At 47.5% G+C, this 13,667-nt stretch overlaps 1 protein-coding gene across 2 annotated transcripts in view; it reads left to right on the top strand.

The window, feature by feature from the left end:
* The first annotated feature begins 1,337 nt into the window (after positions 1–1,337).
* The window catches only part of unc5b (unc-5 netrin receptor B), a 46,183-nt gene continuing 33,853 nt past the window's right edge, over positions 1,338–13,667 (top strand). Inside the window, exon 1 of one of the 2 annotated variants that reach the window (XM_084021290.1) lies at positions 1,338–2,064. In XM_084021290.1, coding sequence (XP_083877416.1) covers positions 1,977–2,064 — 88 coding nt within the window. In that variant the 5' untranslated portion in view covers positions 1,338–1,976. The remainder of the gene's footprint in view (positions 2,065–13,667) is intronic. The other variant, XM_084021289.1, reaches the window with a different exon arrangement.

The raw sequence follows: 13,667 nt of genomic DNA, 5'->3' as shown, positions 1-13,667 counted from the left end.
ATGATCTTAGAGAAGGGTCTCACTTACATACATACTGGCTTCGTGTCTGCCTAAAAAAAAAAGGCTTAACTCTTAAGTATCTTATTTTATCTTGAGCGTTATACACTAAAGGATCATTCTTCCCTCACCGAGCATCACTATGACTCAACAGAATGTTGGAGTATAGGCCGGAGAGTGATGCTGCCCCTATAATGTAATGTCGGAAGAAATCATTTTCATTTCCATTTTGGAGATGGGTGGCGAATTAAAGGACATTACACGTCATTCCCAGAGCCGTTTCAGACCTCGGCATAGATTCTCAGATGTCTCCGGAGCTCCAGGTATACGAACGCCATTCTTCCAAAGACATATTAGCTCATTTAGTGTTTTTGTTGACGTCGGTGGAGAAAAATCTCCCGCAGGTTTGACAATGGCGTCACATCATTGTCATCCTCACGCAAACCCTTCCTTCTGCATTCACACTTTCATCCCGGCGTTTCCTTTCATCACATGCCCAGTTAATGAAAGCAATTTGCCGTTTCCAAACTTCTGTTTGTGAAAAGGTATATCTCAAATGCACGGGAAGCGATACGTGTTTTCCCCACGAAGCATACGACAACAACAGATATTTCTTTAGAAGAAATGAAAGAAGGAGAATTAGCTTTCAAGTCCTCGCGGTCCGTGCAGACGAGAGGAGAGAAAATAATCTCAGACATCAACAAACTCAAAGAGTTGCAACCAAAGATGTTTGCCAACATTAAAATTAAAACATCCCCTCTCTAAATCGTGATGGCAATTTAATTGTTGCTTTATAAGACCAGCCCCCCCCCCCCCCCCCCCCCCTCCTCCCTCCTCCCTCCCCACCCAATCAGACAGCATCAACACTCTGATATGAAGAGGAAAGGCTAAAAGAGTCGTCCTCATTGGAGGCGAGCTCATTTGTGGAAGGGCGCTCTCTAGTGGCCACCGGGGGTAAAATCTGACCCAGGGATGCTGGGAGGGATGGATTGACGGGAAGTAATATGCTCTCATAAAATGCTGCCGGACTTCTTTTATGGACTGAAGATATAGCAGAGTATTCATACCAGGGAGGCACAGAGAGGACACTCTCTGGGTTATTGCAATAAAGTTCTTATATTTGGAAATAAACAGACACACAGATGGACAGATATATGGCTTGATGTATGGATGAGGTTGACTGACTGTGGTCTAGCAGTGAGACCTTTAGGATCCGGCTCGGTCCCGGGTTTTCTTTCTCTCTTCCCCTCCCATCTATTTCCTCCTCGCTCGCCACCAGTTTTACCTTCACTTGTTCAGCCTTCGCTCTGAGGAGGAGGAGGAGGACGGTCTGTGATTGGCCAGGCGGGGGCTGGTAGTCCGGAGGCTGGCATTGTGCTCCGCGTTGATCCCCGTGTTCCTGTTTACACCTTGCGGACGGGGACGGAGACGGAGACGCACCAAGGGTCCCCCAACCCATCAGACCCAGAAACCCCCCCACAGAACCGAGTCGGGAGTCCAAGTCTGCGGTACTTATTTTTGTATAAAAAGTTTTTATTTTACTGGGAATCTATTTCTCTCTCTCTCTGTGTCTCTGTCTCTCTCTCTCTCTCTCTGCGTCAAACTTTTTGGTGACTTTTGCGCCGCGTTGATGGCGCGCCGGCGGAACAAGTGCAGGAGCCGGGAATGACGTCCAGCGGGGAATAGCAGAGCGGAATACGGTGGTGTGATACCTGACGGACCTCTGTGCAAACTTTTATCGAGGGGCGGAAATTAAACCCCTTGTAAATATTCACTTGGCGTTGGATATTGTTTTTGCGCGTCGCCGTCTCGTTTGCGTCAACAGAGCGAACTGTTCACCAACACAGCGACGTCGGTGGGAAAGACTTTGTTGGAGAAAAGAGACACTCGGTGTGTCGGAAGCACCGCAGGTTTACACTGTGTGTGTGTGTGGAGGGGAGAACACACCGGGACGATTCGCGACGGCGTAGCCGGAAAAGATGCTCCCTGCTCGGACGCATCGTGACCAAGGTCTCGGTCCTCTGGTTCTTCTCCTCCTGGTCGGGGGATGTGTCGCGTCTGGCACCGGTAAGTTATTTTTATTATTATTATTATTAAAGATCAGTCTGTAAATGTACATGTGTGACATGATAAGCGCACATATCTACTTTTTTTACACCTGAAAGTTGTCCTAACCATCATTTGGGTAAAAAAAAAAATAAATACTACAGCTACACCCGAGCCGTGCAGGTCTGGGGTCGCCTGTAGACCAGGACTTTCTCTACCCCACAGTGCCCTTCCAGTGGACCCGAGCTCAGAGCTCTCTGTTTTACTTGGAGCGGAAAAATCAAACTCCCCCGGTGCGCAGGGAGTAATTAAGGTTTTGCTCCATGCCTGCCTCTCCAAAAAAAAAAAAAGAGAAGAAGAAAAAAAGCCTTGTGAAAAGTAAGACGAGGCACTTGAAGTGCTTGAGGGAAAGATATTCTTTTATTCATTTCTTTTTTCCCCCCCTCTAAGATCTAAATTTACACTCGCTTGTTTTTAAAGCTGGAGTTTACAAGTTGTGTCTGAAACACCGAATGCACCCATCCATTGATCATGAGCCACTGTTTGATCATTATTTCATTAGACACAGTGTTTCAGTCTGCAGCAGAGCAGGCTTTGGTCTGGGAAGAGCAGACTTCTATCAGTGGATCAGAGTTAATGCCCTTAAAGGCTGCGTGGTGAGCTGGAGGGGGGGCAGGACCTGCACACCAAGGTGACACTACCCGTATCCGGTGTTGGATGAGCGACTTCACCCAGTGTGGGCCCTGTGCTAGGCCACTTCTCCTCCCCTCCCTTCGCCAGATGGGATTGAAATACAAGGCAGAAATCTGAGGGTTCATCGGGTTATGGATTAAGCTCGGTTTACAGTAGGAGGAGAAAAAAAAAAAAGAACAATGCAGACTACAGTGGGTGAAACTACACAAGCTTTTCTAAAAGAACCACTCCAAGGAATAAACCTCACTCTCTGGCGTGGATGTCCTTAATGACAGTAATCTTTGTGGAGGACCCAGGTCCCTGTCCAGGTCTCTGGCCATTTCTTCGAATGCCAATACATGCCCCTCTGTACCTCCCAATGTCCTCGTGTGTATTATTCCCCCAACAGGCGGAGCAGAAAAGCAGCTTACGTTTATTAAAATTGTGGACCGTTTTCTGGAATCCTTGCATAAGAAATGTTGATATAAACAGTCGGGGATTGCAAGTGAGGTCCTGTTAGGGGAGCAGAGCCCAGGAGGAGGGGGGGGCGACATGGGACAATAGCTCAGTGTGCCCCAGTAAAGTTTCTTTCTGGGGAGAGAGGAAGGCAGGGATATATTTAGGGAATGCATGATGGGACAGACAGATTGCATTTATCTTCTCTCCCACTGTCTGTGTATACCTTTTCCTCCGCCGCCTCCCCTCAGATCCCTGCTGTCTCGCTCTCCCGCCTGCATGGTGGATGTGCTGAGCTCACGTTTCTGCTATACGGTGCTCCTCTTTCTGTGTTGACATACACATTAATTACCCAGACTGCCAGGAACACTTGTCTGGAGTAACTTCCCTGCTGTCCGCCGCCTCGGCCTGCGTGTGTGTCATTATTTATGACTTCATCAGAACCAGGAGAGCGACATACGGGGGAAAAAGGGGGCTTTGAATGAAGACAATCAGGTTCCCAGTAAGCCCTGGAGGAGGAGGGTGGGTGTCCAGACTGGGAGGTCAAGACGAGGCGAGCGAGGATGAGGGTGGCGAAGAGGAAGCAGTGTTGGGAGTTAGGCAGCGTAGCATGTCAGACACTCCCACATGGACTGATAGTGACACTCCTCTAGGATGTGCTGTCTCATACGAGTGCAGTGGGAATCCTCTTGTTCGTGGAATAACAGGACGGCACGGCGAGCTGCAAGAAGACTCTTTCATAACGCTAATAACAGCTTACTGAAATATGTGTCGCCCCGGCTCTTTGGTCTGACGAATTCTGTAATTTTCTGACAACTAAAGTGCGAAATTTTAGACGCTCGAAACAAAAAATGAAAGGAATGTGACAACAAAGCTAACCTCAAAACACCAAAGTAGATTTGGCTTCAAAGACGCTCAACAGATTGAGATGTCAGATTAGATTAAAGTGTCCCTGAAAACACGTAGTCATAACAAAACTGCTGCCAGGCTGTTGCATCTGCAGAGATTTGGACAGGTGGTTGGGCACCGCGGTAAATAAACAGATCCCCGGCTCTCTTTGGGTCCAGCCACAGGCCAGACCAGTTCCTCAGGCAGGTCCTGCTGGCAGACCAGAACCTGGGCCACATTCTGTCCTGGAGCATGTGCATTAGTTTTATTGCCGTCAGGCGGCAGGGGATGGGATCGCTGGCCAGCCACTGCCCTCTCTGCTGTATTATTCATACGTGCAAAGTGGTCTTTGTTAATATTTAAAACGTGCTTATGATGCTCAAATTCTTGACATCAGAGACAGCAAAGGAGGAAGAAAATGGGAAGGGGAACCGCAGCTCAGTTGTCAGGCCGCCGGGGGGTAAGGGGAAGATTTTAGGGCACCAATAGGCATTTATAGTCTAGCTAAAAGAGCGGCAGTTGGAACAAGTGTGCCAATTGCAGTGGAGGGCTGTAACGGAGGAGGTGTGTGAACCAAACGAGCCGAGGGGTTACGAAGGGTAACGCTATCCATCTGCAAGCGGAGAGGGGGGAAATAAGAGAACGAGAGGATGGAAGAGGAATGAATCTGCGAGGGACACATTGAGATGGATTGATCTCGGGGCACGGCTTTTAAATATCCTTTATGAGAAAAGAGCCGAAGAAGAAAACTCCATAGCAGTGGCATTCAAGCGTCATTAAACCTCTGGCATGGGCCAGAGAATGAGGCAGAGTGTGGGTGGGGAAGAAGTAGGTAAAGGAAGAAAAAAAATGAGAGGAGAGGGAAAGCGAGTGGTGAACAGCAGCAGCAGCAGCAGCAGGGCCAGGTTAAAGCCAGCAAAGCAGCAGGAGAAACGGTGGTTAAGGGAGAAGGATACGGTCGCGGAGGGTGAAAAGTGAAAAAGAGACACACAAATCCACTCGGGGATGTTTTTATTAAGGCTCTTATCGATGGAGAGAGCTCACAGTATTAAGAGTAGACATGTTTAATGCTTTGCCAATACCGTGCATGTTAGAGCGGACCATAAATCTGCAGCAAACAGCAGGGGCTCTGTAGGAGGCAGAGGAGCGAGGTAAATGGAAGAAGGAGCTGACTATAAAGAATGGGGAGAGGAACTGGCAGCAGAAGGAAGTTTCGAGCAGAGATTGGCAGACTTGAGAGTAATGTGATTTTAAGCGCGGGTCATTATTTCCCTTTTTGCAAAGACAATACGTCCTCAAAGTATTGAGAAGAAGGTGTAATAATGATGTGATCAATACTGCTGAGCCCGCAATTCAAACTGCATGTAATTTAAAAAACAAAAAAAGAGTACAAAATGATCATCAAGTGGAGCTGTTTAAATATTTCATGGGGCGTCTCCTTGGATTCTGGTTAAACATGTCTTGTTTATCTCCAGATAAACACCAGCTGGTCTCTGCTACTCACATTCCCTTATATAAAACGGATAAAGTGCAGGAATGTTTCAATTTTATCCAAAGAAATTGACGTTTGAAATGTTGCTTTTGACTGAGCTGTTTATCCCAAGGTCAATTAATTCAAACTCACCAAAAAAATGTATTTTATTCTGTCGACGGGTGATTATTTTCTGAATAGAAAAACCTGAAGATTTGGGACTTTAAAGACCTTCAGAATGCAGTAAAAATAAAGGTTGAGGCTGTAGTGAGAGGAAGGGATGGATTGATGGATACCGGGGGGTGGAGGAGGGAGAGTTTCGGCGGCAGATGGGAGCTGAGTTGCTGCTGGGCCAGCAGGACAGGGTACCCCCTGCCCCTCCGTCCTGCCCTGTGGGGGGAGATGGGTGGGGCAGACAGGGAAACAGGAAGAAAACCTCTGTGGGGTTCCATTGTGCTTTAGATGAATAGGAGACTCCACAGAGCTTTTTCAGCCCCTTTGTGTGAGGTAAAGGGGGGGGGGGGGGGGTACAGAATACACACACACACACATTCAGAGCTCATTCACAACTTCAACACGAGCTACACACGAGAGTGTGTGTGCGTTTTACGCTTCTTTAAGTGTCACCGTTGCATGGCAACTCATGCACAGGTTAAGATCACACCTACTTGTCGTGGCTTGGAAATCTCATTACGACCTTTTATTCTAGAACCTGCTCAGTGACATCTGACATCAGGAGGACACCACCCACCCACCCACACACACACACACACACACACACATATGCAAAACGGAGCCACGTCCTCTGATGAAGAGGTAGCATTTATTTGTATAATGGTGGAAGACCTGCTGGGCCACTCGGGAGGAGTGAGAGAGTGAGTGGAGGAATTTTCATTTAAGATCTCAGCAGCACTCTGGGCATCGTGACCAATAGGATCAGGATTCACCACGGGGGGTCTCACCAGATCCTGAGCAGCCCCCTTAAGTTCCGCACACACACACACACACACACACACACTTGGCAGACGTGGTTGCCCTGGGTTCCATAGATCAGAAGCGCCGTCGGCACTTGATTGGCTGTGCTGTGGTCCGGCGCTCTGTGTGTGTCCTCGTCTATAAAAAGAGGTTTTTTCAGACCATGTAGATTCCCATCATCTTCTTAGCTGAAGCTTTTTTTTTTTTTTTGCCTTTAAAAAAGCAGTTGAGCCAAGTCCACTCAGAGCTTAGACCACAACCAATCTGTTAATGCTTGTGTTTGCGTCTGTTTGTATCCGAGTGTGTCATGTGGGCTTGGCTAACTGGAAGGGGGGGGTCGGCTTAAAGTGTGTTAAATTGTGTTGCGTTAGGGAATGTGACGGCACTTAGTGTTATTCTGACTAGCTTTTTTTTTTATGAATGTGGCATACCCAGCTGAATTCCCCCACATTCACATGAATAAATGCCTTCACTTGCCCCCATTTCTGCTTCCTCTGCCTTCAGTCAAGCTGATGGGCTCATCAGGTGTATTTATAGCTTCATAGTCTCACCAATCTCTGTCATCCATATCTCCCGCTCCATCATCACCCCCCCTAGCCAGCTCTCCCTGGCAGAGTTTGGGGATTGCTCTTTAGAAGGCACTGTGAAGAATCCCATTTCTCGGCGTGTAACACTTATTAGGGTCCCATCTGCCCTCGGGGTACTTGAATGAATGTAGGGGGGAGAGGAGGGGTGTTTGGATTGTCGTGGGTAGGAGGGCAGCTTTGTCATGCCTGTGTAGAAGTGGATGTGGGTGCCGCTGGGGGCGTGCGCGAGGTGGGGATGGGTCTCTTAACACGGCGGCACACGCACACACCGAGCAGCTGGTGTGTCTAAAGTAGGGGAATGACACACAGACCTCCCCGGAGAGACGCCGCATGGAGCGTACGTGTGCATATCTCCGACTGCGAGAGAGCGAACGGAAATGATCCTGCCTCCGTCTGTCTGCATGGCAGGCAGCTAGGCAACAGCAGGACTTTTCAAACAACTTACCGTTTTTTTTTGCCCCCCCACACCCTCCCCTGGGCTTTAAATCAAGGCGAACGATGCGTAATGATTTGTTATTTGATAGTGTGTAGGGCTGGGGTTGTGGGTGTGATTGGCTGCGTGTCATCAGTGTGCTGTTATTTGATGTAGTGGCTGTTCGTTAAAGCACCCTGTTTGTCATTAATGTCAGTAATGGAGCGGTGATTGGCCACTTAATCAGAGGTCAACAAGGGCACAAGCAGACCTTTTCCTTTCCTTGTCTCTCCTTTCTCTTCTACTCTTTTCGATTTATCGTCTCCTTGCATTGTCTTTATGTTCCTCCTCTCTCTCCCCCCCATAAGCTTTAAATGCCACGCTAAAGGAAAAGGTCTGCTATGCAGTATCTAGCTTCATCCCAGAAAAAAAACATATGACACATGCAAGCACGCACAGTAGGGGCAGTAATCCCCCCGTTTCTGCTCAGACACTCTCGGATCACAACCGCAGCAAAGAGAAGAGTGAAAGAATGAGATCTGCCCTCATCCACTCCTTTAATTCCTCCGCCCGTCTCCAGCTCCAGGACTTAATTCCTAATTCTCCTCCAGAGGGCCTTGACTGGGAGCCGCCACGGCCTCAGCAAAGATTCTGTTCTCGCCTCGGATGCAGGTCTTAATCAAGGACTGACAGGCGCTTCTTGGCTCCGGTCCGCGTGTTTGCCGCGCGCGCTGATGGGTCGGCGAGCCCGTATTACTTAGGTATTACTTCCCTTTTCTGCGTTGGGTCACAGTGGGGTCGCACTCCCGGTCCCAATCAGCGCACGGCTCGCACGCACACTCATCTCCCGCTCTGTGGCGGCTGCTCTGATTGCACAGGAGGAAACGGTTTATCCTCCCGGTTCATTCGCCGTGCCAGGTGCAGGCGAGCTACGCTTAAAAAAACGCCACCGAAAGAGTTAGGCATCACTTTAGATGAGCGCCATGTGTGAAGTAGCGGGAGCGAGGGTCGCCGCTCTAACGCCGGCAGATGTACCTGCATGTAATTAAGGTTAGATTTAAGTGTATGAGCTCACGCAGGCATCAAGTGTGTCAGTGTGTGTCTGTCTCAAGCCTCTTACCTGCTGCTGACCAGATGGGCTCAACAGCCGACCTCTTCCCGCCACTCCGCTTAGATTAGGTGGCGAGCTGAGCTCAGGCACAGGGGCATTATAATGGACACTTCAGCCCCCCGCAGCACCCAATCACACACACACGCAGCCCGTATTCTTACCGTAGGATATTTAAGATGATGATGTGTGTGTGTGGCCGGTTGGGCATCGCCTGTGGCCTGCTGTTTATAGGGATTATGAAAGCAGATGGACAGCCATGCTGACTGGTGAGGCTTCATTAACTCTGGGTGTCTCTGCTCTTGCTCAGCTTCACTTGCTTCCAATCCTTTCAGCAACCAGCGGTAGTGTGTGTGTGTGTGTGTGTGTGTGTGTGTGTGTGTGTGTGTGTGTGTGTGTGTGTGTGTGTGTGTGTGTGTGTGTGTGTGTGTGTGTGTGTGTGTGTTGGTACCGCAGGTAGAGAAAGCACCTCACACCAGCAGAGGGAAAGCTTTATAGATGTTTATCGATCGATGTATGTGAGCTTGAAGTTCCTGCTTAATTGGTTTATGTCGAGGCGGTGCAGCGACTGCCGCTTTTATTTATTTTTTTTGGTTTGGGCGCTGTCTGATGTCATCACGTTAAACTGCTCCCCAGCATCCGTGTCACAGGAAGGAGCAGCCGGACAAACATGTGTGACATAAAGCGTACGAGTGCCGGGCCGAGGCGTCGTGATTTAGCATGATGCAACATCTTCAGCGGAGGACCGTTTCCGTGGCATTTCGCTGGCGGAGATGAATAGGTATAGTTATAGTGGATCATTAAACACCGAGCGCTGTCTCTCCCTGTCTATCGCTTCAACCTTCACGCTGCAGCCAGCTCCTGCACCCCCCTCCTCTTCCACAGCTTAATAAAAGAAACATGGATCACGCGGGGACAAACGTTACCTGTGGAGAGCCAGACAGACACACAGACGGACCGGCAGATTCCAAGGCAGATGGGTTGTTTGAAAACCCTCAGAGACCGCGGCGCCGTCACTGCTTTAGACACAGTTACAGATAATGATGGATGGACAATAAAAAACAGTCTATTAAATATCCTCAGATATTGGAAAAATGTTCATTGCAATGTCCCAGAGCCCAAGGTTTGTTAGAAATTGCTTGTTATTGTACATTCAATATCTTCAGTGCAAAACTGAATATATTGAATGTACCCAAAACTCATTGTTTTTGGCTCTCTTTGCCAAGAGTTACATGAGCAGATTGATGAACACATTTGTGTCTATTGGGTCAACATGAGAACTAGCAGCCAGTTAGCTTTTTTTTTTGGATTAAACAAGCGAGAGGTGGATTATGTTCCCTTTGGACGGGGCCACACTAACTGTTTCCTCCCTGATTCCAGTATCTGCGCTGTAAACTCCTGCTGTAGCTTCATATTAAACAGACGGATGTGATGTGACAGCGGTATCGATCCTCCCATCTCCCTCTCAGCAAGACACCAATAAGTCTATTCCCCCAAATCTTTACTCAAATGAGTAATTTTACAGTATGACTCCATAGTCATAGTACACTCCGTGTAATTGTGATGCCCTTCGTTTCGTTTCTGCTGTATGACTTCTGTCCCTTTTTCTCTCGCATTCCAACGATGGCCACTTTGTTCCAAACAACAGATGTTGCTTAACTATTAAAGCCAAACACAACAGATCCCTCTGATTACCTCAACCTCCCCACAGAGGCACAGGGAGATCATTAACAGTACCTTGCTGCCTTTTTTTTGCCCACTGCGCCCTTTAGAGTAAATAATACCTGTAATGGAGGAAAAAAAAAACTTTACAGTGGAACAGCGACAGATTGTAACTTCCCTGTTGCTCTTAAGCCCTTTGTGATGAGGTGAGGGAGTTTTTTTATTTATTTATTTTGGACTGAGGCGAGGATGAATGAAATGGAACATTTACCTGTCAACGTCCACCCACGCCAACACCACTGTGTGTGTGTTTGTGTAGATGCCTGCATATGCACACATGGTCCGGTGTGTGTGTGTGTGTGTGTGTGTGTGTGTGTGTGTGTGTGTGTGTGTGTGTGTGTGTGTGTGTGTGTGTGTGTGTGTGTGTGTGTGTGTGTGTGTGTGTGTGTGTGTGCTGAGGTGCTGTCGCTGTCGGCGCCCCTCTTTATGCACTCGTGAGCATGAGGTTGCGTGAGTGACAGTTATACAGTGGTGCGGTGTGTGTAAATCTCCCTCTATCTGAGGCTCTCAGCAGCGGGCATTACATTAGCACAACGATTTACACATCCGTCCTGAGGCGACCAACGGGCGAACGCCGGGAATAATGAAAGTCTTGAGTCAAAGATATAGTGAGTGTGAGAGAGACGGAGGGAGGGAGAGAAATCAGCAGAGGTTGGCGAGAGTCTGTAAACAAGAGACAGAGGAGGTTTATTAAAACCCTTCCACCACTCGCCATCCTTTTGTCCTTCCATTCTCTCTGTCCCCCACCTCTCCCTCCCCACCGCTTTCAGCCAGAGGAGCGATTACATGCCCCTGTCTCTCTTGTCTTTCATCTCTCTCTGTGAAGAGGAGAGGAATGAAGGTCTTCCGTGGCGTGTAATTACACAGAGGGATCCTGGATGAGGGCGTCTGTCTCCACAAACAAAACAAAAAAAAGTCCCCCCTTCTCCCCCCTAAATACCTCTTGATAGTGGGAGATCTAAAACAAAAAAAGAGACATTTAACTACCTTTGATCCGCTGCAGGCCCCTTGTCTTTACCTGCCACTTATGGAGACCTAATAAGCACCATCACAAGTCTATTTATTTCATTAGACGCTCTGACACTAACGTATGCGTGGCTCGGCTCCAACGGCGTGGGAATGAAATACACGGCTCCTCCATTCATTTTAAGCACAGAGTCATAATCATGACACATTTACAGGCCCGTGTTCCAATCTCACCCATGAGTCATATTGCTGAATGATTATGGAAGGGCGGATTTTTTATGGGCTTACATTGGTATTGGCTCAACCTCTAATTGGCCCAAAGCACATTTGCATTCTGGGAAGGTAATAATGGGGCTCTTTGGAGGCACTTTAAACGAGAAAGTCATTGCACTCTGACTTAATTCTGCTCATGGAAGTGCTGATGCCTCCAGATGGCTTTTTTACTGAGTGTGATATGGCCATTTTGTGTGCATGATCATACACTTACCACCATACTTTGGGAATAGCTAAGTTGCGAGCAATGGCACTGGTCTCTTGTTAACCATTTTTTTACATTAGAATGTTTTTATTGCTTCTTATTTCTCACTCGCAGCAGAAGATAAATTCAAACAACGCTGGCTGATATTACACAGAAATACAAAATAGGTGTTGACACTAAGAGGTTGTTAAGAATTAATCTAGTCGGCAAAAAAATAGATTTTTCCGTTTTTCCCTCCAGTCCGTTATGACCTCTTCTCTTTATCTAAATGTATGTTTGAGTGTGGCGTAGAAAGAAGCAAACGGAGGTCATACAGTGTGATTTGACGCTCCGCGAAAAGGTCACAGAGGTCAAGCAGCTCTCTGTTTGCGAGACGGAGCCGGCCTGAATGTGTTTAACGTGTCTTTTTACATGTATAAATCCGCCCCCATTCAAGGAGACTTAACTGTTTCTCTGAACTCGCTGGGAGATGAAGTGAGCGTTCCGATGCAGCTCAAACAGACTCGGCGTCAGACAATAGACGGGGGTCTTCTATTGCACTTAGCCGAAAGCTGCTGAATGGACTCTGAATAGACCCGGAGTGGTGTGGCCGCGCAGCTGCTGGACAATAGCCTGCTCAGCAGAAAGGCAGCCGCTGACCTCGAAGGTCTGCTTGGGCCGGGTCCACTCTGATCCCTGAACCCTCGCCACAACAGCGTCAGCACGGGGAACCACCTCGGTGCAGACCCTGCAGTAATTCATGCAGTCGGGAGCCACGTTTGCACGGTTAAAGCTTCTAGTGGCTGGCATGAAAGTAATTATTGAAATACATAGGGAATGATGGGATGTGTGCACAAGGCCCAGCATCTAACGGTGCACTGGGGCCCATCGTCACTACCTTATGCCCCAGATTTATTCACTTTTTAGAGTCGGATGAGAAGATGACTCTCATATCTGTGTCCACAGTTTCAAAAACAGCTAAAACTAACACATCTAGTGTTTTCTAGATGTTTGTTTTCTTCATGCACAAACAGACATTTAATCACAAAATGTTGTGCTTTTAGAGGGAGTTGCTCGCCAGACCTGGAATTTCTTGGCTCTATGTTTTGACTTTATGGAATCCCGTCGTCACTGTGAAGTTGTAAGACACCAAAATGTTGGGCTATTCCTTTAATTTTCACATCAAGAGTCCTGCACCCACTTATAAGGGCATAACATGACAGTGCAGTTTGACACTGCTGAATGAGCTAAAACCTTGCCCTGTACTTGGAGCCATACGGAAATCAAAGAGACTGTAATAAGGCAGTATGTATACTCGGACTCCCCTCGACCAAATAAATTCATACAACATTGTCGACTAATCAATTAGTTGATTTAATTGTCAAACCTGTAAAACTGAGTTTCTCCACAAAGCTCATAAATCTCTTGAAAATAAGTTATTCATCATGAAAAAATGCTTTAAAAAACTACAAAAATGACTGTTTGACAACTAATCTTCTAAAAGGGGGCAGCTGTAATAATACATAGTGATTAAACGATATGTTTGCACCCCAAAAAAAAGATAATGGGTTTACTAGGTCTTCAACTAGGTGGTGATGCATTTTAATAAACCTGGATTTTAATGGATGCACACAACTGGGCTTTGAGACTGAAATGTTCAGGAATCCATTCCACTGAGTGGATGTCTCTTTGTTTGAGCAAGCAATAGAAAGCAGTTTTATTCTTCTTTAATAAGAGCGTCTAACGAGCCTCAAACATACTCTCATTCCCCAAAATAAACACCAGCGTCAATCTGATGCTCAAAATCAAACACAACTTCACACAAAATCCCACCAGCAGGAAGAAAAACATCCACGCAGGCGCTGCAGCTCCCTTCGCTTCATTTGATCACCAGCGGCCTCCCCTCCTCC

The sequence above is a fragment of the Eutrigla gurnardus genome (assembly GCF_963514095.1).
Source record: "Eutrigla gurnardus genome assembly, chromosome: 11".
Classification (NCBI taxonomy): domain Eukaryota; kingdom Metazoa; phylum Chordata; class Actinopteri; order Perciformes; family Triglidae; genus Eutrigla; species Eutrigla gurnardus.
Note: the sequence above shows the minus strand (reverse complement) of the source record. Positions and strands in the feature narration are given on the sequence as shown.